This window comes from Gekko japonicus, unplaced genomic scaffold, assembly GCF_001447785.1.
Source record: "Gekko japonicus isolate JY-2015 unplaced genomic scaffold, Gekko_japonicus_V1.1 scaffold461, whole genome shotgun sequence".
Lineage (NCBI taxonomy): Eukaryota > Metazoa > Chordata > Lepidosauria > Squamata > Gekkonidae > Gekko > Gekko japonicus.
This window is the reverse complement of record NW_015171517.1, coordinates 1003151-1029050: the sequence shown is the minus strand read 5'-3', so window position 1 is coordinate 1029050 and position 25900 is coordinate 1003151. Positions and strand designations below refer to the sequence as shown.

The window sequence follows — 25900 nt, the reverse complement described above, 5'->3', positions numbered from 1 at the left end:
AGGCAAGTTTGGCTGGGAAAGAATGACTGGCCCAAAGTCACCCAGTGAGCTTCCGTGGCAGAGTGGGGATTTGAAACCGGGTCTTCTTGGTCCCCACCTGCCCTCTTAACTGCTACGCTAAACAGCTAACTTTGGGTCCAGGAGAACCTTTGAGACTAACAAGCAGGCCCGTAGCCACGATCTTGTGGCTTTGGGGGCAGATTTTTTTCTGGTGGGGCTGAAGTTCTCAGTGCAGAAAGAAAAGCTATTTAGCCTAAAGAAAGCGGTTACTTGGATAGGTCTCTAAATTGCAAGCTGTCAACCACCATGGCTGACAGTTCTCAGCTGCTGCAAGTTAATCACTTCTGCCAGCCTAAGCAGCAATTTTGATATCAAGCTGGCAGGTGGGGGCGATGACTTCTATAGTCAAGAAAACTAACACTTAGGCAGAAAAAGTCTCTTAAAGGAGACCAGTTTCCTGACACAGAGTTAGAAGGGTACCTAGAGGTCACCTACTCCAACCCCCTTGCTCAGTGCGGGAATTAGTCAACTACAGCACCTCATCCTGCTTAAAGGAGTGCATGTTAAATCATGTTGAAAATGATTGAAAAAAGCATTTACAGGAGAAATTCTTGTGGAACTGCCTTTAAGAAAGGGGGCAGAGCCCCCCAAAGCCCCACCATATAGCTATGGGCCTGAGAACAAGATTTCCAGGATATAAACTAAGAGTCAAAGTTCCACTTTGAATCTTGAAAGCTTGTACCCCAAAAATCTTGTCCATCTCTAGGGTTCTACTGGATTCAAATCTGGCTCTTCTACTGCAGACCAACACAGCTACCCTCTGAAATGACTAAGCTAAAGTGGCTCATGACACAGTGAGTGTAACTGTGCAGAAGAATCTATTTTATAAGGATTTTGCTGCTGAAGAAAGCATTGTTTGTCAGTTTGGAAGTGTGAATACAATTCACTACACTGGTCTTGCGGGCTTGGATGCAGTCCTGCATGAAGCCCTTCACAAAATCATAGAGTTGGAAGGAACCTCCAGGGTCATTTAGTCCAACCCCCTGCATGATGCAGGAAATTCACAAATACCTCCCCCCTCCACACCCCCAGTGACCCCTGTTCCATGCCCAGAAGATGGCAAAAAAACCCTCCAGGATCCCTGGCCAAACCGGCCTGGAGAAAAATGGCTGCCTGACCCCAAAGTGGCGATCAGCATTTCCCTGGGCATGTAAGAAAGGGCCACAAGAAGTAAGCACTGATGCCACCCTTCCTGCCCTCTCTTCTTGTGACCTGCCTAAGTTCACAGAATCAGCACTGCTGATCAGATGGCCATCTGGCCTCTGTTTGAAAACCTCCAAAGAAGGAGAGCCCACCACCTCCAGAGGAAGCCGGTTCCACTGAGGAACCGCTCTACTTGCCAGCTCTGTCAGGAAGTTCTTCCTAATGTTTAGCCGAAAACTCTTGATTTAATTTCAACCCGTTGGTTCTGGTCCAACCTCCTGGGGCAACAGAAAACAACTCCGCTCCATCCTCTATATATGACAGCCCTTCAGATACTTGAAGATGGTTATCATATCCCCCCCCTCAGTCGTCTCCTCTCCAGGCTAAACATACCCAGCTCCTTCAACCTTTCCTCCTAGGACTTGGTCTTCCTGGAAGCACTATTAACAACAGAATCCAGCCACAGCTGCATAGCCTTTTGGACTCGGCAGCATGGCTGCAGAACGCCTGCCTCTCACACAGCACATGCCTTGAGATCAGTGGCTTCGTCACGTGCATTTTACGTGGTCCCGCTGACACAGACAACATTGCTGTGGTAATTAATGCCAGGGTGGAAAGCGGTGGTGATCCGGCCAAGGGGGAGGGAGGCGCTTTAGTTCCCTTCTTTTCTCAGATAGGGAGTTTTTGGATTTCCTGCGCTTCAGAGGGCAGCTGTTTTACTCCGTGTCTACGACGACGGCACATTTCACAGCATTGCTGGAGGTTGCGTTACAAGGGCTGGATTATCCTCTTCCAGCGTGAAGCTCTAAGTGACTTCATTTGGAAATAAGACAGAGCAAAGGGATTTGGTTGGTCCGGATCATGAGAATGTCGTTCTCGGTATCCTCAAAGCGTCGCCGGCAGTGGCGGGGCTGGAGACAAACCAGGCGCTTCAAATAAGAGCCGTCCACATTCCGCACCCAAAGAAGTCAGATTCCGCGAGCTGCACAAATGAAGCAAATCTGTATATTCTGGCTCAGTCTGCGTAAATTTATTTAGATCCTGTTAGTTACTGGACTGGGGAAAGAGCTGTGCAGCAAACAACGTGAAATTATTCTTAATTACTTGCTATTATTAATGAAGCACCGGATAGGAGTAGGTGTCGTACAAAATTTTTTAAAAGAAACAAACAAACAGCAAACACATGCCCTGCCTGCAGGCTCACGATCTGAAGTGAAGAGTAGACATGTTATGGAGGGAAGCAGAGCTAAAAGGAAGGTCGGTCGGTAAAGGCCAAAGGGGAGAGGCGGGGCCGGCCTCAGCATACCCTGAGGGTCAGTCAGCCACCACTTTTTGGACTGGAGGTGCGCAGTTCTAGCGCCTTTCTCCGTAGAGCATGAGTGGATCGTCTGATTATGACCGATGCAGGGATGCAGCACAGTCACCGACTTCAGGTAAGGTTGCCATTCCCCGATGGGGGCACAGGTTTACCCGCTTTCGGGCCCCCCAATCTGCCGGCCCCAAGCTGGCCGGTGGGGGAACCCTGCCCCCAAAGAGCCCCATGCCTGGTGTAACGACATCACCCGGAGGTGACATCATCACGCAGGGCACGTTGTGGGGGGGACGCTCTATCATTTGAGAAAAAACTCTATGGAAGAAAGAGGGAGCCCCCCCGCCGGCGGCCAGGTCAAACCTGGCAACCCTAACTTCAAGGGAGGCTGCCTGCTGTATCTCTGCATAAGTGGCTGCTTTGAGTGGTTTTCTACCAATCTGGAGGTGGGGTCAGATCAGTAACTCATGACAGAAATGTGGCGGGGGCACTCCTCTGACAGCAGGCTATTCTGGATGCTCTGAAAGTAAACCTTTCCGAGTGAAAGTGAAGGGTGCCCTTAATTTTCTAGTGTGCAATGGTGGCAATTCATTCCAGGGAGTTCCATGTTGGAAAACTGTACCCTCAGACAATCAGCTACGGAATAAGGGAAACAATTAGTCCTGCTGGCAAGAGGATCATGCCAAAGGCTGCAGAATGGTGATAAGGACTTTAACTCTTTATTTAAACAAAGGAATCGGATTCCTAATGCCCCTTGTCTTGGAGAATTTTCTTTAAAGCAGGTTTCCCGTATGTGGTTTGGTTTTTATATTGTCCCCCTCCCCCTCCCCGTACACCTTGACGCTATTCTGATTTTGTCGGTAGCTTTGGGGCAATGTTGTTTTGGAACCACATGAAGCAGAACATGACGCCCATCGTTTTAGGGAAAGTCTCGTCAAATGCAAAACTCATCCAGTCCCGCAGAGGTATTTCCACGACTTCAATCAGCTCGCCTTCTTCTGGCTGGCCGCCTCCTTTGCCGGTTTTCATCTCGTCGGTCACTTCTACATAAAACAAGGTCTGCTTTGATCCTGCCACACCAACGCCAGATCTTCCGATGAAAGGAGGTAAAGACAGAAAAAGAGGAAAATGTGATATTTAGATTTTTTTTTTTAAATAAACTTTACCTGATTAAAATGGGGAATATGACTCAGTTACTCAATAGAAGGCAGAACTGCCCTTTCAAAGACACAGAGCTGCTGTGGAAACCCCGTGTCAAATTTTAACTTTCTTTTTGTACATCTTGCACTGAATTCCTGTGTCATTATGCTGAGTGTTTTCCTCATCAGCTCATGGTGTGGTAATGATGGCAGGGCATACACTAACTTGTATTATGGAAGGGGAAGGGTGGGAGGAATTAGACACAGGGCTGCCATGACCTGCAAATCTAACTATATATTTTCTACTGGTTCAATTTCACAGTGCAATCCTAAACAGAGTTACACCCTTCTAAGGCCGCTGACTTCAATGGCCGTAGTAGGGTGTGACTTTTCCGAGGATTACACTTGTCAATCTCACAAGCGTTCACGGTTTGGTATCCACACATAAAAGCTGGCAACTGTTGACCATTCTATACTTTGAAAGTGAAAACCTGTGGTAAAAATCCCGGTTGTTAATAAAATGCAATTTAGGTGAATGTACAATCCGGCGTTATCAAGAACGTACCACGCCATGCTTATAAGCAAACAGTAAATCACGGCGTCCTTTGTACTACGATCCAAATCCTTGCAACGCATACAATGGGCGACCTGATGAGCAATTAAGGGTTTGTTCCCCGGATAAATCTGTTGCCCCTTTATGCAGTTCTGAGATTATAAGTGGCAGATGAAGGAAGCAGAAACACACAACAGAAGTGATTGACATAAAATTATATTATATTATACCATCTGCAGACAGGTGCACCGGCAGGTGATTGCGCTCGTTATAAAGTACGTTGTGGTGAGGCTAAAATGGTATTTATTCAGAGGCTATCAAGCAGAGTACGGCATTATAGTCTATGTGGTACAGTCAGCATACTGTCACTGTGAGAAAACATCAAAGCAACCGCCGCCACCCACCCACCACCCCCATTTACGAAACTGAAGCACCCCCTGTGAGACGCAAAATCTGGACTTCTGAAGAGCTTCTGAAGAGCCTCTGCAGTGTGGGGTGGGGGAGAGAAACGGCATCCCTAAGCAATCGTCAGGCGGTACAGCCCTGGCTCGATCCACAGCATCCATTACTTCTCTTCCCTTTGTATAAAAAGGTAAAGGTAAAGGTTCCCCTCGCTCGAAAGCCAGTTGAGTCTGACTCTAGGGGGCGGTGCTCATCTCTGTTTCCAAGCCGAAGGGCCAGCGCTGTCCGAAGACGTTTCCGTGGCCATGTGGCCGGCATGACTAGACGCCGAGGCGCACGGAACGCTGTCACCTTCCCACCGAAGCGGTACCTGTTTATCTACTTGCAATTTCTTGCTTTCGAACTGCTAGGCTGGCAGGAGCTGGGGCCAGAGACGGGAGCTCACTCCGTCACGTGGCACTTGGGTCTCGAACTGCCGAACTACTGACCTTCCAGTCTGCAGCTCAGCATCTTAACCTCTGAGCCACCGCGGCCCCTTCCCTTTGTATACGTGGGTGCAAATAATGTCAGCTCGTCCGTGGGATTTCTTGATCACATCCCCTCCGTGTTCCGAAGTGATCATCTCAAGAGGAGGGTGCTGGTGGTGGAAAGTGCTGTCGAGTCACACCTGACTTACGGCGACCCCGGTGGGGTTTTCAAGGCAAGAGACCTTCAGAGGTGGTTTGTCATTGCCTGCCCCGCATCATGACACTGGTATTCCTTGGAGGTCTCCCATCCAAGCACTAACCAGGGCTGACATTGCTTAGCTTCCGAGATCTTGACGAGATCCGGCTACCCTGGGCTATCCAGGTCAGGGCGAGAGCAGGATAGAAAGCCCCTAAGGCATTTTGGAGGGGTTGCAAAACTGAGCTCCTTAGGATGGTTGCTGTTCAGTCGCACCGTCGAGTCCGACTCTTCGCGACCCCATGGACCACATCACGCCAGGCCCTCCTGTCTTCCGCTGTCCTCTGAAGTTGGCTCAATTTCATGTTCGTTGAGTCGATGACACTGTCCAACCATCTCATCCTTTGCCGTCCCCGTCTTCTTTGACCTTCAATCTTTCCCAGCATCAGGGTCTTCTCCAGTGAGTGCTCCCTTCTCATTGGGTGGCCAGAGTATTTGAGCTTCAGCTTCAGTATCTGGCCTTCCAGGGAACAGTCAGGATTGATTTCTTTTAGGATTGACTGATCTGATCTCCTTGCAGTCCAGGGGACTCTCGAGAGTCTTCTCCAGCACCATAATTCGAAAGCATCTATTTGTCGGTGCTCGGCCTTAGGATGGCCATATGGGGATTTCTGAAGCACTGAAATTCTGTTTCCCTACCAGGATACAGTCGAGCTTCAGGTTTTATTTGGGGTACCGGGTTGCATATGCAGGCTTTATTTTTGTTTGTTTGTTATTAATTTGATTGTTTCGCTTCGTTTCATCTTACTGGGTAACAAACCAAGAGAGAAAAGGAGTCTTGAAAACATTTGAAATAAATAAATATACGCCTCTTTGAAATGGAGAGTGAGCGTGTCGTCCCGCCCCCCTGCCCCCCCGCCCCCGTCATGGGCTTGGCTGTTGTCCTCCTTGTTCGATGTTGCCAGCAACAGCATCCATGCTGTTGAGGAAACAAACAATACTCCTATACATCAGAGTGGTCACAGGCCATAGTGAAAAAGGTGGGTACACTAGGTATCGACCTGGAACCCCTCTATAACTGTGGTGAGGCAGCAATCTTACAGGTGGTTAGGAGGAGAATTTGGGATATAGAGGCGCAGACCATTAATGCCGGTAGTCTTGGAGTTTGTTCTCCCTATTCATTACCCCTCCTCCCCTTGCATACCTCCATGCTACCATATATCGCTAATCTGATAACCCCAGTTTTTAGGAGGGTTTTTATGCTTGCAAGGTTTAACCTTTTCCCCTCAGTAGTGGTCTCGGGTAGATACAGGGGTGTTCCGTACAGGGATAGACTTTGTAACTGTAATCTTGGGGAACCTGACTCTATTACCCATATCCTTCTCCGCTGTCCCAAATACTCCATTACGCGCAATAACCTGATTCGCCCTTTCCTCCCTTCGCAGAGAGATTTTCTGGACAGGGATTTAAATTTTTTTTTTTAGCAGACCAGAGCCCAGCAATAACACTATCTGTCGCTGAATTTTTGACCTACGTATGGAAATCAAGAGTAATACTCTGTAATTCTTGTAAATCATGTTAGGATTGTCTTGTATTTTGGAATATCGGGAATATTGGTTGATGTTGTTCTTGTACTACCCCTTAAACGTCTCCTTGCCTGGTTTACTTATGTTATGCCAATAAAGGTTTCTGTTCTGTACTCAGCTCATGGAAGTACCAAGAGCCAGTTTATGGCAGCCCCTTAATATGTATTTTATTTTATTTTTAATTTACTTTATTTACAGTCCACGTTTCTCACTGAGACTCAAGGCAGTTCCACAGGTTAAGTCCGTGCAATCAGTAGAATGAAAAATCTAATAAGCAAGCTAATAGGACTAGGATTATAGCCTCCAACCACCGGGTTTCATGCTGGGGCGTTGGTGCAGATCCTCCCGCTCCACCCCGGTTTTGCCTTGGGTGGCCGGCTGTCAGGTAGCCCTGTCATGGATCTGGAATGTGGAAGGGGTTTTCTCTTCCTCGTTCTCAGGCTCTACCCTGTTCAGCTTCTGGGCGCTATCTCAGGCTTGACTTTGTAGTCTCCAGCTGCATTACTCTTTTTGCTAAGCTTGCCGCTTGCTTGCTTTGCTGCACGTGCGAACAATAACCAGTGGTTTTTGTTCATTGGGGGGGGGATGTTTGATTTCACTATAAGTCAGACGGAAGGTTATTCCTGACACAAGCTGTATACGTGATCATTAGTTCTGGATCCATCAATAAACACTTATCTTCTTATGAAGCCTTGTGTGGTGTGACCTAACAACCCTGACAAAGGCATGGATCATGTGAGCATCTGTTACCTGCACACATGCTTGCTTTCCAATTGTCTGTGTCAGGGGTGCCAAACATAAGGCCTGTGGCCTGGAACTGGCCCGTCCGGGGCTCATATCCGGCCCACGAGCAACTGGTCATTACCTTTGTTGCCAGATGACAGAGACTGTGCATTATGTCCCTGTATATTGTCCCAGTGCTGGTGAGTAAGGGGTGGTGAAAGTGGGAGGGTGGGCATCAGGGAGGTACTTTAAGGAGATACTGCCAAGAGTGTTAATGTTTTAAGCATGTTTGTATTCTGAATTTAAAAAATAATATTGTTAGTTGGGTTTGCTTGTGTCCTTTTTACAGTCCGTATCTCATCTCTGAAGCTAAGCAGGCTCGGCCCTGGCTAGTACTTGGATGGGAGACCACCAAGGAGGTCCAGGGTTGCTATGCAGAGGCGGGCAATGGCCAACCACCCTGGAACGTCTCTTGCCTTGAAAACCCTACAAGTCAGCTGTGACTTTCCAGCCGGCACCTTCCACCACCACCACCACCATGCTTGGGATTCATCTCCATCCAGACACCAGGTATATTTTCTGCACTTTTTTTTTTTAAATCCAGAATGCACATTACTCAAGGCCATTCTGAATTTTGACCTTGGAACTGCAACTTTGACAAGGTATTTCTGTTTGTAAGCGGGCCCCGGTACACCCTTCCTCCCAAACATTCCCCTACTTGCTTCAGTCGGAAAAGGGAGCATGTGATGCTGTGTTCTTTCAAGGTCTCCGTAGCTGCGACAGGCCACTAATAGCAATCATAAAAGCACTACGGACAATTTTTTTTACCCCAATCCTACGGATGCTTCCTCGGAAGTAAGTCACACTGAGTTTAATAAGGCTTAAGTGTGCCTAAGGCTGTGTCCTTTGTTTCACAGGGAAGAAAGCATCTTTGCAACTGGCAAACCCTGTTCTCTAATCTGGCTCCAAGGAGTAGCTAGAGACATCTCCTCCGTTTCGCTCCCCTCCCTCCCCCTAGCAAAAGCTCATTAATCCAGCAGGAAACGACATTTGCCAGGATTGACAGCTGTGGATTTGTATTCAATTCCCAGGGTCCCCCCCCCACTTCCCTCTCTGCCCCCCTCCCCAATTTTTTTTTTAAAAAAGCATTTCAGTGTCCACCTCAATAGAGTTGTCAAGAGGAAAGACTGAGAAAGTTTTGTTTTGCTTCAAAGCAGCCACCCCTCTATACATTGAGGCATGCGTTTGCAAGTAGTAGAACAGATGCTTGTCTCGCAAGCCTGCAATCTGGGAAGGCAGAAGGCTCCGAGCACATTTTCATTTTAGATTATTTAATTCTTGACATTTCCTTAATTCCAAATACTAGACACATACTACACACACACACACACACACACACACAGAGTTGGCTACTGCTCTTATTTCTGACTGAATTTCAATTTTTAAAAAATAAATTCCTCGTGAAGTTGTCAGTTATTGCAGCAGCAGTGTCGGGGTAATAAACCGTGTTCTAACATGCATCTTGAGTGTGTGTTTTACGTCATCATACAATACCCCAAGCGCTACAAAATTATTGACTCCAGGAATTTCCAAAATGTATGCTGTGACGTACTACAAAAGGTAAATCTCCTATAAGATGTCCACACAGGAGAGTGCCCACCGCATCTCTGCATGATTCATTGCCCTGAGCAAACCTCACAGAGGCTGTATCAGTTGTGCAGACAGAGTTTTTATGATCTGGTGGGAGGTGTTAACTCCCCCTTTTTTAAGGTTCCATTTTTTTCCGGTTCACTTGGGATCCCTTCCCCCCAAATCTGTACGTGGCCCCATCGTGTTGATTTTTCAGTCTGTATCTTGGGACAAAGTTTGGCATCAAGACACAGGATATTTGTTAGTCACAACCAAAATCTGTCTAGCATAACTTTAAAGGACCCCAAGTCTGCTTGATTAACCAAATTATGGGACACTGATGGTGGAACAAAAACCCTAATTTTATTAAACTAACAGACACCAGCATTGCTTTTTTTATTAAACTAACAGACACCAGCATTGCTATGGACAGTCTCAGTTGTTGGGTCTTGAGGTTGATTTTTTAAAACGAGATTTGCTAGAATCAGCCTGAATATACTGTCCTTCATGCAGCCTGTCTCGTGATCCTGCCACCTGTCATAAGAACCACTTCTGACATATCCCATTTGGGACTGACAGCTCAACTGCCTAACAGAAACCTAAATATCTGCCCAGTTAGGGCAACAGATGCACAGGTGGGCATTCTCCGGGGCATCCTCTTCCCCTGGAGACTAGCCAAAGTCTGAGCCTGGGTGTCTTTGAGAACTGAGGCAGTTACAAACTGATGTATGCTTGTAGGATGTATGTGAGTTCACCGTAACATCTGAACAAGCTAAACAGTCGCAGGTGAGGAAGTAGCAATGCCAGCCTCCAGGTGGGACCTGGGGATCCCCCGAAATTACACCTCATCTCCAGAATATGGAGATCAGTTCCCCCAGTGAAAATGGAGGCGTTTGAGGGTGGACTCTAGGGCACTGTACTCCACTGAGGTCCCTGTCCTCCCCGTGTTACACCTCCAAATCTCCCGGAGTTCCCCAACCTGGATCTGGCAACCCTACCACCCAGCCCCCTCCACTTGCCAGTGGGGGGGGACTTGGCAACTCTATGAGCCAGTTTGGTGTAGTGGTTAAGTGCGCAGACTCTAATCTGGGAGAACCGGGTTTGATTGCCCACCCCTCCACTTGCACCTGGCTGGATGACATTGGGCAAGCTGTAGTTCTGGTAAGAGCTGTTCTTGAAAAAGAGCAGTTTCTGTCAAGAGCTCTCTCAGCCCCACCTGCCTCACAGGGTATCTGTTGTGGGGAGGGGAAGGGGAAGGAGTTTGTAAGTCACTCTGAGACTCCTTCGGGTAGTGAAGGGCGGAGTATAAATCCAATCTCCTCCTCTTCTTCTTCTATGAGGAAGACAGACCATGACTCCTTCTTAGTGTCCAGATGATGTTTAAACTCCTATCGCCGCCTTCCGCTTTTCCTTTGATTTGCCTTATGGTTGTTGTTGATTGACTTGACCTGGGGATTGACAGTGGCTGCTGATTGCTGAGGAAGTGAAAAGGGGCCAGAGTGAAGTGGCTCAATGCATCTTACTCCTTGCCTACGGGAGGCCTCTGGGCTTGGTTTCCAGGATCTCCCATTAGTTAACCAAGCACGGAAAGGCTTTTCTATCTTAGAGTACCACTGCCAGACTGACTAGATAACACTGGATTGGGCAGAACCAAGTTTGAGTTCCAGTGGCACCTTTGAGACTAACAAAGTTTAATTCCAGGTATCAGCTTTTGTGCCGCATGCACACTTCTTCAGGTACATTGGATTGGGCAGACGGTCTGGTTTAGTGCAGGAGAGCTCCATACATTAAATATGCTGGCATTCGTATTTTCATTGTATGCCACATTGAGTCCATGAATTATTTGGTAAGGTAGCTAATAACATTTTTGGGAAAAAATTATCTGTACAGGTAATTGTCCTCCTGGAATGGGGTGCAGGGACCATCCAGTCTTGGCCCATCTACACTAGCTCCTGATGTGTTTCTGGGCCCAATTCAAGGTGCTGGTGTTGACCTTTGAAGGCTCTGAGAGAGAGAGAGAGATTGGATTTATACCCCGCCCTTCACTACCTGAAGGAGTCTCAGAGCGGCTTACAATCTCTTTTCCCTTCCCCTCCCCACAACAGACACTTTGTGAGGTAGGTGGGGCTGAGAGAACTCTTCCGAACCGGTTAAAGATTTATTAACGCCGCCTGGGGATCGTTTTTAGGAACGTAACGATGTAATTTTTATGGTGTATTTCATCGTTGCTCATCGCCCAGAGCCCTGTGTGTTCAGGGATTCGGGTGATCCATAAATCCAAAACATAAACGAATAAATAAATACTTGACAGTCCCGGACCTACTTACCGGTACGACGTGATTCTCTGCAGGCTGGCTAGAGGGACCTCGTAGCCACACTCCTCCAAGACTTCCTGGCGAGCGATTTCCTCCAGAGAGAGCTCCGGCTTGTCTACGATGCCGGCGCAGAGCTCGTACGTCACTCCCACCGAAGCCGGCAGATGACATTCAAGTGGACACCAGTTCTCCAGGCAGTTTCTCTCGAAGTCTTGAGGACAGTGCTGAGCCATCTCACTCATGTAGACAGCTGGAAACGGGCAATGAGCAAGCATATCTAGTTACTGACATCACGACGCACGGAGAAGGGCCTCAGCTTAGTATTAGAGCAGGGATGTCAAACACAAGGCCCGGGGGCCGAAACCGGCCCGTCCAAGAAGAACTAGTGCAAAGGAGGGAACAGGGGGCTGGCTCAGGGGGAATGGCCACTCTAACTGTGGCATCAGCACGGCGCAACAACCTCATCTGCAGCAGTCAAGCAGCGTGGGAGCGTCTGCCCAGGGCTGCACGGCTGGCTCTCCAGGCCACATATGTAGGTTTTCCTCTGCACCCCCTCCCAGCCTATGGGGCCTTGCAGGGAGGACATACCAACTCAGAGCATACCAGCTGCTATCCTTTGTACAGCTTATATCTCCCATACCTGGCATTATGTTTTACACATGGCCCGGCCCGACAAGGTGACATTTATGTCAGATCCGGCCCTCGTAACAAATGAGTTTGACACCGCTGTATTAGAGCATGCCGTTTGCATGCTAAAAGTCCCACATTCAGTCCTTGGCATCCTCAGACAAAGAATCTATGGTAGCAGCTACTGGGAAAGACTTTTCTGTGCCTGAGACCTTGGGAGAGCCACTGGCTATCAGAGTAGACAATATTGAGTGAAGGTCCATCTAGCGGTCCATCTAGCCTAGCATCCCGTCTCACAGAGTGGCCAACCAGTTCCTCTGGAGGGCCAACAACAGGGCAGAGAGGCTGAGGCCTTCATTAGAACATAAGAAGAGCCCAGCTGGATCAGACCAGGGGTCCCTCTAGTCCAGCATCCGGTCTCACACAGTGGCCATCCAGTTACAATGGAGGGCCAACAACAGGGCATAGAGGCGGAGGCCTTCCCCTGATGTTGCCTCCTGGCACTGGGATTCAGAGGCTTACTGCCTCTGAACATGGAGGTTCCCTTTAGTCCTCATGGCTACTAGACACTGATGGATCTACCCTCCAATAATCTGTCTAATCCCTTTAAAGCCATCTATACCGGTGGCCATTACTACATCCTCTGGATGTGAATTCCACATTTTAATCACTCACTGAGTATCAAGAAGTATTTCTTTGTGTCTGTCCATCACCTTCATTGGATGCCCTTGAGTTCTGGTATTTTGGGAGAGGGAGAAAAAGTTCTCACTGTCCACTCTCTCTAGCCCATACGTAATTTTATAAACCTCTATCATGTCCCTTCTTTTCTAAACTGAAAATTCCCAGTCTCTGCAGACTTTCCTCACAGGAAAAGTGCTCTAGAACAAACCCCCCCATCACATTGGTTGCCTTCTTCTGTACGTTTCTCCAACTCTGCAGCGTTCCTCTTGAGATACAGTGACCAGAACTGCACACAGTGGTCCAAAGGACGGCCCCCCTTTGCATAACACAGCTGCATGCGATCAGACACAGGCCTATTCTGTTCTGTATGAAAAATGGGGATTGCATAAAGCACATTTCTGAGTCTGAAGGGAATGAACAAATGTCTCTGACGGTTTGCAAGCTCAGCGTGGGCACAGAAACCTCACAAAGCTTTCACATGAGTCCAAGTGCCGATTTAAGACACTGCAAGTTTCTCACCAACGTATTCCGTCCCGACTCAAAATGAATGTCAATCTCGTTGGTTGATCGCTGGGTCAAAAGAGGTCAGGGCAGATCTCTCCTCTTTGGAGATCAGACATAATTGGGTCTTGCCCAGCCTAATAACCAAAGGCTTGTGTGTCTTCAAGTTGGAAAAAAATTACAGCAAATGTAAAGCATGCAGTAAGTGTGTGAGTATAATGACCATGCTGTAATCTGTCGAGCAAACCACACAATAATCTATTCCTGTCTCCGAACTGTATTGTCACTGTAGAATCAAGTGGCAGAATTCATACAGCAAACCAGCCCTTGGTGTACTTTAAGATTGCAAAGGGCTTTAAGGCACGGGTGTCAAACATGCGGCCCAGGGGCCAGATCAGGCCCCTATAGGGCTTTCATCAGGCCCGCAGTGGAACTGGCCATCTCCTGCTTCCAGTTCTGCTGCTGCTGCTGCATCATAGCTTGCTTTGCCAGGCTCTCTTAATCACTCAGCCATTTTGTGTTTTAACCTGGGTCCTAGACTCAGAACTCTGAGCATGAGATTTCTATGGTGAATGTCAATAAATCAAAAGTAGGTTTGCAGCTTACAGAGCTAACGTTTTAAACATGTTTTTATTTTAAGTGAAAAAATCCCCACCTTTGTGTTGGTGTCCTTTATAGTTTATATCTCCGCTACCTGGCATTACATTTTATGACACACCTGCCCCGGCCCGACAAGGTCTGATTTATGTCAGATCCGGCCCTCAAAACAAATGAGTTCGACACCCCGGCTTTAAGGAATCGTTGACGCCTGCATATAAATAACTGGAACCCACTTTAATGAGGTTTGCACATGTAATTTCTGCTGACCTTATAACCTTAACTTGTTATTTAGTTTTTCACTTTCCATAACTTATAACCATCATCATGTTACATGCTAAGTCGCTGCTAAATCCCTCTCTATAAGCCGCCCTGAGCCTGCCTTGGTGGGGAGGGCGGGGTATAAATTGAATTAAATAAATAAATACAAGTTTGAACCTCACCTGCCATTCCAATGTATTTGAAAAAGTGTGCCTTGCACATGAAAGCTCATACCTTGAATAAACCTTTCCTGGTCTTAAAGGTGCCACTGGACTCTAAATTTGTTCTATGTCTAATTTCTGATAACTGATGATGCAATTGATGGTGGAAAGAGCCGCTGTTTGGAAATCCCTGCTAAGTCACAACCGACGTATGGTGAACCCGTAGGGTATTCAAGGCAAGAGGGGTTTAGAAGTGATTTGCCATTGCCTGCCTCTGCACAGCAACCCTGGACTTCCTTGGGGGTCTCCCATCCAAATACGAACCAGGGCCGACCCTGCTTAGCTTCCCAGATCTGAGGAGATCAGGCTTGCTAGCAAATTATTAATAGCTGCACTCAGACAACGATGGAGCACCTAATGTGCGGTCTCTTGAAAAAAATGGGTGGAGGAAAACCCATTAAAGCTATTTAGCAGAATGGAAGATGGTCTGAAATACTCTTTTTGCAAGTTAGATTTCTATAAGATGGTTCTTTGAACACTATTTCTTCCCTGAGGAACAACTCGTGTCTCAAGGAAAACTTCCGTGTGTCGGCCAACAGGCATGTTTCACAGGATTCATTGATACTTGCTCGGACGTTGGACTGTACATGATGTACCATGTCCCAGGGATGAGTCTTTCAGCCTGTCAACTCAGCTGCCGTTTTGGTGGAGTTATGAGAAGTATGCGTGTTTGTCGGGGGGGGGGGAATCCCCTTTTGAACATCTAGGATCCCATCGTGCAGACTGCCAAGTGTAATTCGCAACGGGCCTTTTGCATTAATCTAGGAACAGTTGTCGTGGTAAACACTCTTCCAAAGGAAACTCTAAGGAGTAGGACCATGTGATACCATCAAAGGAAACACAAAGGACTGGATTCTGTGCTGCTGCTTGAGTCCATGTTGATGTGCAAGCTACTAAAAGAAAGACCACCATTGCTTTGTTGTAAAGCTGGTAGCCTTCTTAGTGGCCCGGCCATTAAGCACAAAGTAGGAAAGGGAACAAAAGAACACATGAGCAACAGTGTTGGATGAGACCAATGAACTCATGTAGTCTAGTATTCTGTTTCACACGGCAGCCAACTTGGGTTGCCAGCTCCCCTCTGGTCACCGGTGGGGGATGTGGGGGCAGAGTTACCAGATTCACTCTGAGAAACTCCTGGAGATTTGGAGATGGGAGCCTGGGGAGGACAGGGACCTCAATGGGGTACAATGCCATACAGTCCACCCTCCAAAGAGAGCCAGTTTGGTGTAGTGGTTAAGAGCGGGAACTCTAATCTGGGAGAACCGGGTTTGCTTCCCCACTCCTCCACATGCAGCTGCTGGAGTGACCTTGGGTCAGTCACAAGTTCTGCCCCACCTACCTCACAGGATGTCTGTAGTGGGGAGGGGAAGGGGATGGAGATTGTAAGCCACTCTGAGACTCCTTTGGGCAGTGAAGGGCGGGGTATAAATCCAATCTCCTCCTCCTCCTCTTCGTGTCCATTTTCTCCAAGGGAACTGATCTTCATCACCTGAAGATGAGCTATAATTCCGGTGGATCTCCAGGTCCCACCTGGAGGCTAGCACCTCTATGGCCAACCGGAGACCTCATAATTTTTACTCGCCTGGAGTTTATAGCCAGAACAAGCTTCACCTGCTATAATTTATATGTCAGACCACTTTTAAGGCCGAGGAGCTGGGGCCGACAAAAAAGGTGGTAACCCTACTTGGGGTCAACAGTGGGAGGGCTTCTAGTGTCCTGGCCCCATTGCTGGACCTCATGATGGTATCTGGTATTTCTGGCCGCTGTGTGAGAGAGTGTTGGACTGGAGGGACCATCGGCCTGATCCAACACTGGCTTCTCTCATGTTCTTATGTTCTTACTTGATATACTGTGCCTTGTTGAACCTTGTTGTGAAAAAAGGGGGACAGAAGTTTGCCAACTCTGGGTAAGGAAAATTCCTGTTGTTTTGGGGGTGGAGCCTGGAGAGGGCAGGATTTGGGGAGGGGAGGACCTCAGCAGGGTATAATGCTATACGGCCAAGCCTCCAAAGCAGACATTTTCTCCAAGGGAACTGATGTCTGTAGTCTGGAGATCAATTGTAAAATTTAGGACGTCTCCAAGCTGCACCTGGAGGTTGGGAACCCTAGGACAGACAGATGTTGGCAGTCCCAAGCAGGCAGAAAAAACAGAAGGTTTTTTTTTTTGAGTCTCTGGTCTAGTTTGGCGAGTCAGGTTGTATAGACTTGATACACAGCACTGGCCATGGAATGGGGAGGGGCCTTGGCTTAGTGGTAGAACATCTGCTTGGCATGCAGAAGGTCCCAGGTTCAATCCCTGGCACCTCCAGTTAAAAGGTAGTAGGTGATATGAACCCAGATTCACACCCTGAAGTTCTTTGAGTCATTCGGGGCCACATGAACATATGAAGCTGCCTTATACTGAATCAGACCCTCGGTCCGTCTAGGTCTGAATTGTCTACTCAGACTGGCAGCAGCTCTCCAGGTCTCAGAGGCAGAAGTCTTTCACATCACTCACTATCTGGTCCTTTTACCTGGAGATTTCCAGAGACTCAACTTGAGATCTTTCTTTCCTTCCTTTCTTCCTTTCTTTCTTTCTCTCCCTCCCTCCCTCCCCCCTCCCTCCCTCTTATTTTTATTTCAATATATATCCCCCCCTCCCTTGTACAACAGGGCTCAGAGCAGGTAACAACATTCATAAAACATTCCATACAGTTAAAATTTTAAAACAATTCTATGATACAATAAAATAACAACAACCAGCAACAACTAATAGATGGTGTAGAAAAGGGCACAACCTAGTGCTCCTTATCCCGAGAGGGAGATAAATATCCTTAAATCTGCCTGATATGAAGGAAAGGGGAGGGAAAAGCGAAAGGGAGGCCAATCTAAGATGGAAGAGCCACCGCTGTCCCTCCAACAACGGACTGGCGGAACAACTCCGTCTTGCAGGCCCCGTGGAACTGCAGCAAATCCTGCAGGGCCCAAATCTCGCCCGGCAGAGTGTTCCACCAGGTTGGAACTAGGGTCAAACAACCCCCCCCCCGGTTCTGGTTGAGGACACCCGGACACTCTTTGGATCAGGGATCACCAGTAGATGGCTATCACTAGAGCGTAACGCTCTTTGGGGGATGTACCAGGAGAGGCGGTCCCGAAGGTATGCTGGTCCCGGACCATTTAGGGCAGGGGTGGCCAAACTGTGGTTTGGGAGTCACATATGGCTCTTTCACACACATATTGTGTGGCTCCTGGCAGGGCAGCTGGGGAAGCAAAGGGGAGGCGTGCCTCCCCAATCGGTCTTTCCTTCCCCAGCCAGTGTTCTTTCCACCTTCCTTTCTCTTTCTCTCTCTTTTCCTTCCTTCCTTCCTTCCTTCCCCCTCCCTCACTTCCCCATCTATTTGCTTCCTTTGTTTCTCTCTCGTTCTCTCTTTCCACCTCTTTCATTCTTTCTTTTCACCTCTCTCTCTCTCTCTGTGTCAGAGAGAGAGAGAGAGAGAGAGAGAGAGAGGGAGGTGAAATAAATAAATAAACGACAAATAAATTATCATTATCAATATCTGTTTTTACCCCTTTTGTTTTTATTTTTGGCAGTCTCACTTAATGTTAATAAAAACTTGTGTGCAACATTTGTCTTGCGGTTCTCAGACATCTGACGTTTACTCTGTGTGGGCGCTTACATTAAGCACGTCCGGCCATCCCCGGTTTAGGGGTTTAAAGGTTAATATCAAAACCTTGAACTTCCTGCTTGCCAAGCCGATGCTCTCCCTCTGGGCCACGGCCCCTCCCCAGAGTTGTTGTAGTCATAACACTGTTTCTCTGGCCTAAGGGGCCCTCCCCTGAGGCAGACCCCTTTCACCGAAAGAAGGCCGGTAAAGAGTGCCACTGAATTGCACAGTGAACCCATGAAGTTCCACTTCGTGGGGTTTTCCACGGCAAAAGAGGAGCAGTGCTCGTTTGCTGTTGCATTCCTCTACACAGCAGCCCCCTTTCTTCCTTGGTGGTCTCCCGTCCAAGTACCGACCCTGCTTAGTTTCCGAGCTCCGACAAGATCCAGCTAGTCTGGGCTATTAGGTCCGCCACCTTAGGCCATTGGAAGGCTCTGTGGAATGGTAGGATCCAAGCCAATTCTTCTGGCCTCTCCCTAAATCATCCTCTATGGCGTCAGCTGTCGGTGGAATACAAAGCATAAGTTGTCAGCAAACCTGACAGGGCTCAGGCTGGAATTGCCCTGTCGGGCAGCTTACTACCGCAGAGCAGTGTTCCCTCTAAGCTGAGTTGGTGTGAGCTGGCTCACAGTTTTTTAGCCTCCAGCTCACACATTTTTGTCTCAGCTCAGGAAGGAGGGCTCCAGAGCAAACTAACTTATGCAGCAGCCAAATCGCTCGCTCACAACTTTCATGCCATTCGCTCACAAAGTACAATTTTTGCTCACACGACTCTACAGCTTAGAGGAAACATTGCCGCACAGCCATTGACCAGAAGATTGAGCACAGCTTCCTCTGGCTACAGAACAAATATCACACCATAACCAGCGTTCCCTCTAAGCTGAGTTAGCGTGAGCTAGCTCATGGTTTTTTAGCCTCCGGCTCACAGGTTTTCGTCTCCGCTCGGGAAGGATGGGGCTCCAGAGCAAACTAACTTATGCAGCAGCCAAATCGCTCGCTCACAACTTTAATGCCAGTGGCTCACAAAGTAGAATGTTTGCTCACGAGAACTCCGCAGCTCAGAGGGAGCGGTGGCCACAACTATTCATAGGGCCACCGGCCTGTTACTGCTAAAGCACATCATGGCTTGCTTCGTGGGAGGGTAAATAAATAAATAAAGCAAAGGAAAAGGATTACCTGGCCGGAACTGCTTCACCACAACAAAGCACTGCCGAGAAGTATTAAAGATCAGAATGGACACACTGAGGAAGGAGAGAAGAGGGGGGGGGGGAGAGAGAAAAAAGATCAATGCACTCAGGAGAAAAAGCAACACGCCACACTGCAGAGTCATCCGTTTTAATGGGTTTAGCATCAGCCTAAGAAGAAAGGATGAGTTAGCCACAAGAGCTAAGGAGGCAGTTATTAAATTATAGTTCTACGAGGGACCAGACAAATTCCGAGAGGCTAGTGCCTTCTGATCTCGGGGAGATCAGTTTTTCAAAGGCGTGCTCCGGTACATGTAAAGGGCCTCTTCTAATGGAAACACTGCGCATTTGCAAAGCCAGTGTTGGACTGGGGGGTGAGGGTGGGGTTTAGAAATCCTTCAAACAGGCATCACAGAAACCCCCTGCTGCTCCTCCGCCCACCCCCAAAAGCCTGGAAGCTATTTTGCTACCAAGGCACAGAACAATTGCGCTGTTCCGCTTGCCCCGGTTGCATGGGTCAATTTCACACTATTCGCTGTGTGGCTGCATTTGGACCCGCATCTCCCCCTGATTTCCCCAGCGTCTTCTCGATATCAAAAAACAAGGATCGAGAAGACGCGGGGGAAATCGGGAGGAGATGCGGGTCCAAATGCGGTCGCGCAGCGAATAGTGCGAAATTGACCAATGCAGCCGGGGCAAACGGAAGAGCGAGGGCGGCACAACTGCTTGTGGGGAATCGGTCTCTGTCTCAGCTGTATGAGTTCAGCTAGCTCTGGTAGGTTTGCTACTGGCCATACTTTTGGCGTCCAGGATTTTATATGTGTTTTCAAAGCCCACTTTCTTAAAACTCCAGTGGGGGGTGGTGGTTAAAAGTGTCAGAGTAGTATCTGGGAGACCCCGGTTTGTGCCATGGAAGCTGGCTGGGTCACCTTGGGCTGGCTACACTCTCTCAGCCTAGCCTACCTCGCAGGGTTGCTGTGAGGATAAACTCGAAGAGAGGAGAATGATGTAAGCGGCTTTGAGTCCCCGTTGGGGAGAAAGGAGGGGGAATACATGAATTTTAAAAAATAAATAAGACCTAGTTTCTCCATGAAGTCTCAGCCTTAGCCTCGCCCCCCCCCTGCCCGATGAACAGCATTTGTTCATTCAGCCCTTTGTGTCAAATGAGACACATGTTTGTACACACACGTGTATGAGAGAGCAATAGAAGTACTGATATTTCTATATAATCTTACCCATCATATACCAGTCTACCTACCTACCTACCTATCAAGAAAAAGAAGAGGAGGAGGAGGAGGAGGAGATTGGATTTATACCCCGCCCTTCACTACCCGAAGGAGTCTCAGAATGGCTTACAATCTCCTTTCCATTCCCCTCCCCACAACAGACACCTGGAGAGGTAGGTGGGGCCGAGAGAGCTCTTTTGAGGACTGCCCTTGAGACAACAGCTCTGAGAGAACTTGTGACTGACCCAATGGCACACCAGTAGCTGCACGTGGAGTGGGGAATTAAACCCAGTTCTCCCAGATTAGCATCTACACTCCTAACCACTACATCTCTCTCTCTCTCTCTCTCTCTCTCTCTCTTCCTTAACACAGCTCAAGGCGGCTCACCATATTAAGAAAATACATAAAACAGGTTACATAGTAAACATAAAACCAAGATTTAAAACCACAGTCCAGGACTGCTTTAATTAAATGCACTCCTAAATGAAACTGTCTTTAGCTGTCTCCTAAAGATCGAAAGGGAGGGCCTCCAGTTGCAACTCCCTGGGGAGGTTGTTCCATAGTCGGGCTGCCCTCATGAAAGGCCTCATTTAGTTGACTTGAAAGCAGAATGCAAAAGCCATTTAAACGAGCTCTGTCCTCCCGTCCCTCTGCAGACCATTAAATGTTTCCAGTATCTCTCAGGGCACCGAATTTGCTGCCTCAAGAAACATTAAACGGACTATATGCAGCCATTGTTTCCTTACCATGAGGTTAAGCTGACGCTTGCCACAATGTGTGAACAAGTTCTAAACAGTTTCAGGATCGGGGCCAAAGTCAGCAGTCCAAAGTCAGCCCACCAACAGAGCATAACGTATTCATCGTCATGGCATCGTTTCCCGAGGACCGATGACCACTAGGATCATTTATCATTTGGTGATTCATAAGGTTTCTTCGTAGGACTGGTTATGGCTAGATTGCATGCCATGTGGTGGCAGAGAAACCACCAGTGCTATTTGAAGTAGAGGTGTGATGCGTGCGCATAAAGACGAGTCGGCTGGACAAAGACCTGTTTGCACAAGTCATAGAGTCCACTGAAATCCCAATGCTTAAGTAGATTACCAACTGAAACACAAATACCTTGGCAAAAGTAAAAGATCGTTTACAAGCAATGTTATGAATTCCTATTCCGGGACAAAGTTTGAGTCCAGTGGCACCTCTAAGAACAACAAAGTTAAATTCTGGGTATAAGCTTCCGTGTGCATGCATACTTCTGAAGTGTGCGTATGCAGGAAAGCTTATACCCAGAATCAGGGCTATTTTTGGGCAGGAACGCACAGGAACGGAGTTCCGGCTGGCTCCCGAGTTGGCCACGCCCACCAGGAACTCATTAGCATAATAGGCCACACCCAAAAGCAGAAACTCATTAGGATTGGCTACATTAGGGGTGTGTGGCCTAACACACAAAGGAGTTCCTGCTACAAAAAAAGGCCCTGGGTTTTGACAACAAACAAGGTAAACAGAATAAGAAGGGAAAGGTGGGTGTGGCTGGATGACCACACTTCTGGTAACACGGGGGTGTGGCCTAATGTGCTAATGAGCTGTGCTGTCAGGGTGTGGCCTAATATGCTAATGAGTTTTGCTGTTGGGTGTGGCCTATTATGCTAATGAGTTCCTGCTGGGCTTTTTCTACAAAATGAGCCCTGCCCAGAATTAAACTTCGTTGGTCTTAAAGGACTCAAACTTTGTTCTACTGCTTCAGAACAACATGGCTACCCACCTGAATCTATATTCTGGGTCAATAGGTTAAGAGATGGGGAGGAAACAAGTTAATCAAAGGAGGTAGTCAACTCCCAAAGAGACCACCAGTGGGCTGAGCGCTCTCTCTCTCTCTCTCTCTGTCTGTCTCTCTCATCTATCTACACACATGGAAATGGGCCAAATGTAAGAAAAGTTTCACATTCTAACTTCTGTCCCAAATTGTTCTAAGAGGAGAGCAACAATTGGCACACCAACAGTGTGAGGGCTTCTGGAGTCCTGGCCCCATTGGTGGACCTCCTGATGGCCCCTGAGTTTTGGTCACTGTGTGACATGGAGTGTTGGGCTGGATGGGCCATTGGCCTGATCCAACATGGCTTCTCTTGCATTCTAGACCATAATGGAAATACAGAACACAACTGCTTTCTCATGTACTGTCCAACCTACCAATTAAGCTTGCCTTAACAAGCTCTGCTCTCTGTACCTCTGCCTGTGAAGGTGAAGTGGTGGCAACCAAGAACAGGGCTTTTTCAGTGGTGGCCCTCACATATGGAATACCCTCTCCCTTGAGACTCACCTGGTGCCTCTTTTGAATGTTGGGCCAGAACACTTTCCCCCCCCCCATTTGTTTTATTTTTATTTGTGAAATGAACATAGTGTTTTATTCCTGAGCCGTGAGTTTCTGCTTCTTCAGTTTCTTTTGGGATATCTTCTTCTTCTGAGCAACTTCTTCTTCTGGCTTGGGGACAATTTGCTCCTTCTCTATGAGGATCATCTCAATGTGGCAGGGGGAACTCATATAGGGGTTGATGCGACCGTGAGCCCTATAGGTTTGCCTGCACATTTTAGGAGCTTCGTTGACCTGAATGTGCTCAATTACCAGATAACCCACATCCAGACCCTTCAGCTCAGCATTGCTCTCAGCATTCTTAAGCATGTGCAGGAGAAACTCGGCGCTCTTCTTCGGCCAGCGCCCCTGTGTCCAGCCCCACTGCTTGGCCTGAGCACATCTGCCAACCCCACCGTTGTAGCGGCGAAAGGGCACACACTGTTTCTTCATCACATCTTTTAAGTACTTGTGGCCTTCCGAATGTGCATACCCTTGATAGCTTGGGCTGTCTCATGTGTATTCTTGAAGTGGACTTGAAGATTGGAGCCCCTTGACTTGCATGATTTTGTGGGGTTCTCTGGATCAAGTGGTTAAGACGCTGAACTGCAGGCTGTGGAAGGTCAGTAGTTCAGCAGTTCGAGACCTGGGTGCCGCATGATGGAGTGAGCTCCCATCTCTAGTTCCAGCTCCTGCCAACCTAGCAGTTCGAAAGCAAGAAATTGCAAGTAGATAAATAGGTACCACTTCGGTGGGAAGGTAACAGCGTTCCGTGCGCCTTGGTGTTTAGTCATGCTGGCCACATGACCACGGAAATGTCTTTGGACAGCGCTGGCTCTTCGGCTTTGAAACGGAGATGAGCACCGCATCCCTAGAGTCGGATTCGACTGGCTTTCGAGCAAGGGAAACCTTTACCATTACCTGGATCAAGAGAGTAGCGGACCATTTTCAGAACTTAACTGAAGACGTTCACTACTGCCGGGGAAAGGCAGGGCCAGAACACTTCTTTTAAAAAATACTGTACTTTAATGAAAAAAAAAAAGTAAACAACATAAGTGTCTCACTCCACAATTAAAAAGGGTGAAGGACAAAATAGCACTGATCACCCCAAGCCGTACAGCCGCAAAAAGTCTGACGAAAGGCCATCATGTTTCTTATACATATATCTTCTGGAAAACATTAGACACTCTTTATAGCTAGGTCCCAACATCTCTTCTTTCCAACATTCTGTGTGGGCACCCAGGCTTTTAACGAAGGGATTAGGTTTGTTAAAGTTGTTGTTACAGTCTACTTCTAGCCGGAGGACTGTATTCCAAGCATCATTTCGGGCTGCTAAATGTTTTACACCCTGACACAGATGGCCCAGGCTAGCCCGATCTCGTCAGAACTTGGAAGCTAAGCAGGGTCGGCCCTGGTTATTACTTGGATGGGAGACCACCAAGGAAGTCCAAGGTTGCCACGCAGAGGCAGGCAATGGCAAGCCACCTCCAAAGGTCTCTTGCCTAGAAAATCCTAAAGGGGTCGGCTGCAGTGTTCCCTCTAAGCTGGGTTAGTGTGAGCCAGCTCACAATTTTTTAGCCTCCAGCTCACAGATTTTTGTCTCAGCTCAGGAAGGATGGGCTCCAGAGCAAACTAATTTATGCAGTAACCAAATCGCTCGCTCACAACTTTAATGCCAGCAGCTCACAAAGTAGAATTTTTGCTCACAAGACTCCACAGCTTAGAGGGAGCATTGGTCAGCTGAGACTTTCCAGCACGCAATGTTATAGCTGGGTTTTTAATGTCCTTATAGTGTGTCAACGTCACTGCTATTTATGCTGGGTTTTTAATGATTTTTGCCACATGCTGCTTTATAAACTGCCTCAAACAAGCATCTGGAGATTTCACATTTTCTAAACAAATAAACCCAGAGTCTCAGAAGGTTGAGTGGACAGGCTCAGTGGGCATCATAAGATCAACAGACTGATTTTAGTGGATGAGGCTCAGTGGGCGTCATAAGATCAACGGACTGATTTTGGTGGATGAGGCGCTACCTCTTCACCCAAAGAGTGATTAACACATGGAATTCACTGCCACAGGAAGTGGTGGCGGCTACAAGCATGGACGGCTTCAAAAGGGAATTAGATAAGCATATGGAGCAGAGGTCCATCAGTGGCTATTAGCCACAAGGTATAGATAGGGACTCTGGGGCAAGTGATGCTCTGTCTTCTTGGTCATGCCAGCAGCTCACAAAGTAGAATGTTTGCTCACAAGACTCCACAGCTTAGAGGGAGCACTGGTCAGCTGTGACTTTCCAGCACTTTCCAGCACGCAATGTTTTAGCTGGGTTTTTAATGTCCTTATGGTGTGTCAACGCCACTGCTATTTATGCTGGTTTTTTATGATTTTTGCCACATGCTGCGTTATGAACTACCTCAAACAAGCATCTGGAGACTTCACATTTTCTAAACAAATAAACCCAGAGTGGGTCCCCATTGAGGGGCCTGGAGGAAGAAGGACCAGTCTAGAGAGCTCTGTGACTTTCCCCACTGATGGACTATCAAAATGGTTCACCATAAAATTTAAAGATAAAAGGGAAAAGATTGACTCCGTTATGAAAGCACGAGAGTTCTTGCAGCAACAACGGGGGCCAACGGGGGAAGATGAAGAGGACAGGGAAAGTGAAGATGAATTTCCTACTGAAGAAGGCTCGGACTCGGAACGTGGGGCAGCTGCCCCGAAGCAGGGCTATCGTTTGAGAGAGAGAAGGAACAAAAAAAAAATGAGATGCTGATTATCTCTGAAGTTTGCTTACTCTTTTATAATTGACTCTTGTATTGATTCTTACCAAGTCAGAATTCCTGGACTTGAAGTAAATAAGCGATTTTAGTGATCACTTACAGAGTGTTGGACTGGATGGGCCTTTGGCCTGATCCAACATTGGCGTCTCTTATGTTCTTATGTTCTTATGTCCTTCCCGTGGGTCCCCATTGAGGGGCCTGGAGGAAGAAGGACCTCTGTGACTTTCCCCACTGATAGACTATCAAAATGGTTCACCATAAAATCTAAAGATAAAAGGGAAAAGATTGACTCCGTTATGAAAGCACGAGAGTT

The 25900-nt window shown here is 47.8% G+C and overlaps 1 protein-coding gene and 1 pseudogene across 1 annotated transcript in view; both read right to left on the bottom strand.

Annotated features, from left to right (window-relative positions):
- Positions 1–2831: 2831 nt before the first annotated feature.
- The window catches only part of NUDT14 (nudix hydrolase 14), a 100891-nt gene continuing 77822 nt past the window's right edge, over positions 2832–25900 (bottom strand). Inside the window, exons 3-5 of the mRNA XM_015419385.1 lie at positions 19230–19294; positions 11535–11772; positions 2832–3602 (exon numbers count right to left, since the gene is read on the bottom strand). Of these exons, the coding sequence (XP_015274871.1) occupies positions 3356–3602; positions 11535–11772; positions 19230–19294 (550 nt within the window). The 3' untranslated portion in view covers positions 2832–3355. The remainder of the gene's footprint in view (positions 3603–11534; positions 11773–19229; positions 19295–25900) is intronic.
- On the bottom strand, positions 22837–23753 carry LOC107117291 (annotated as a pseudogene).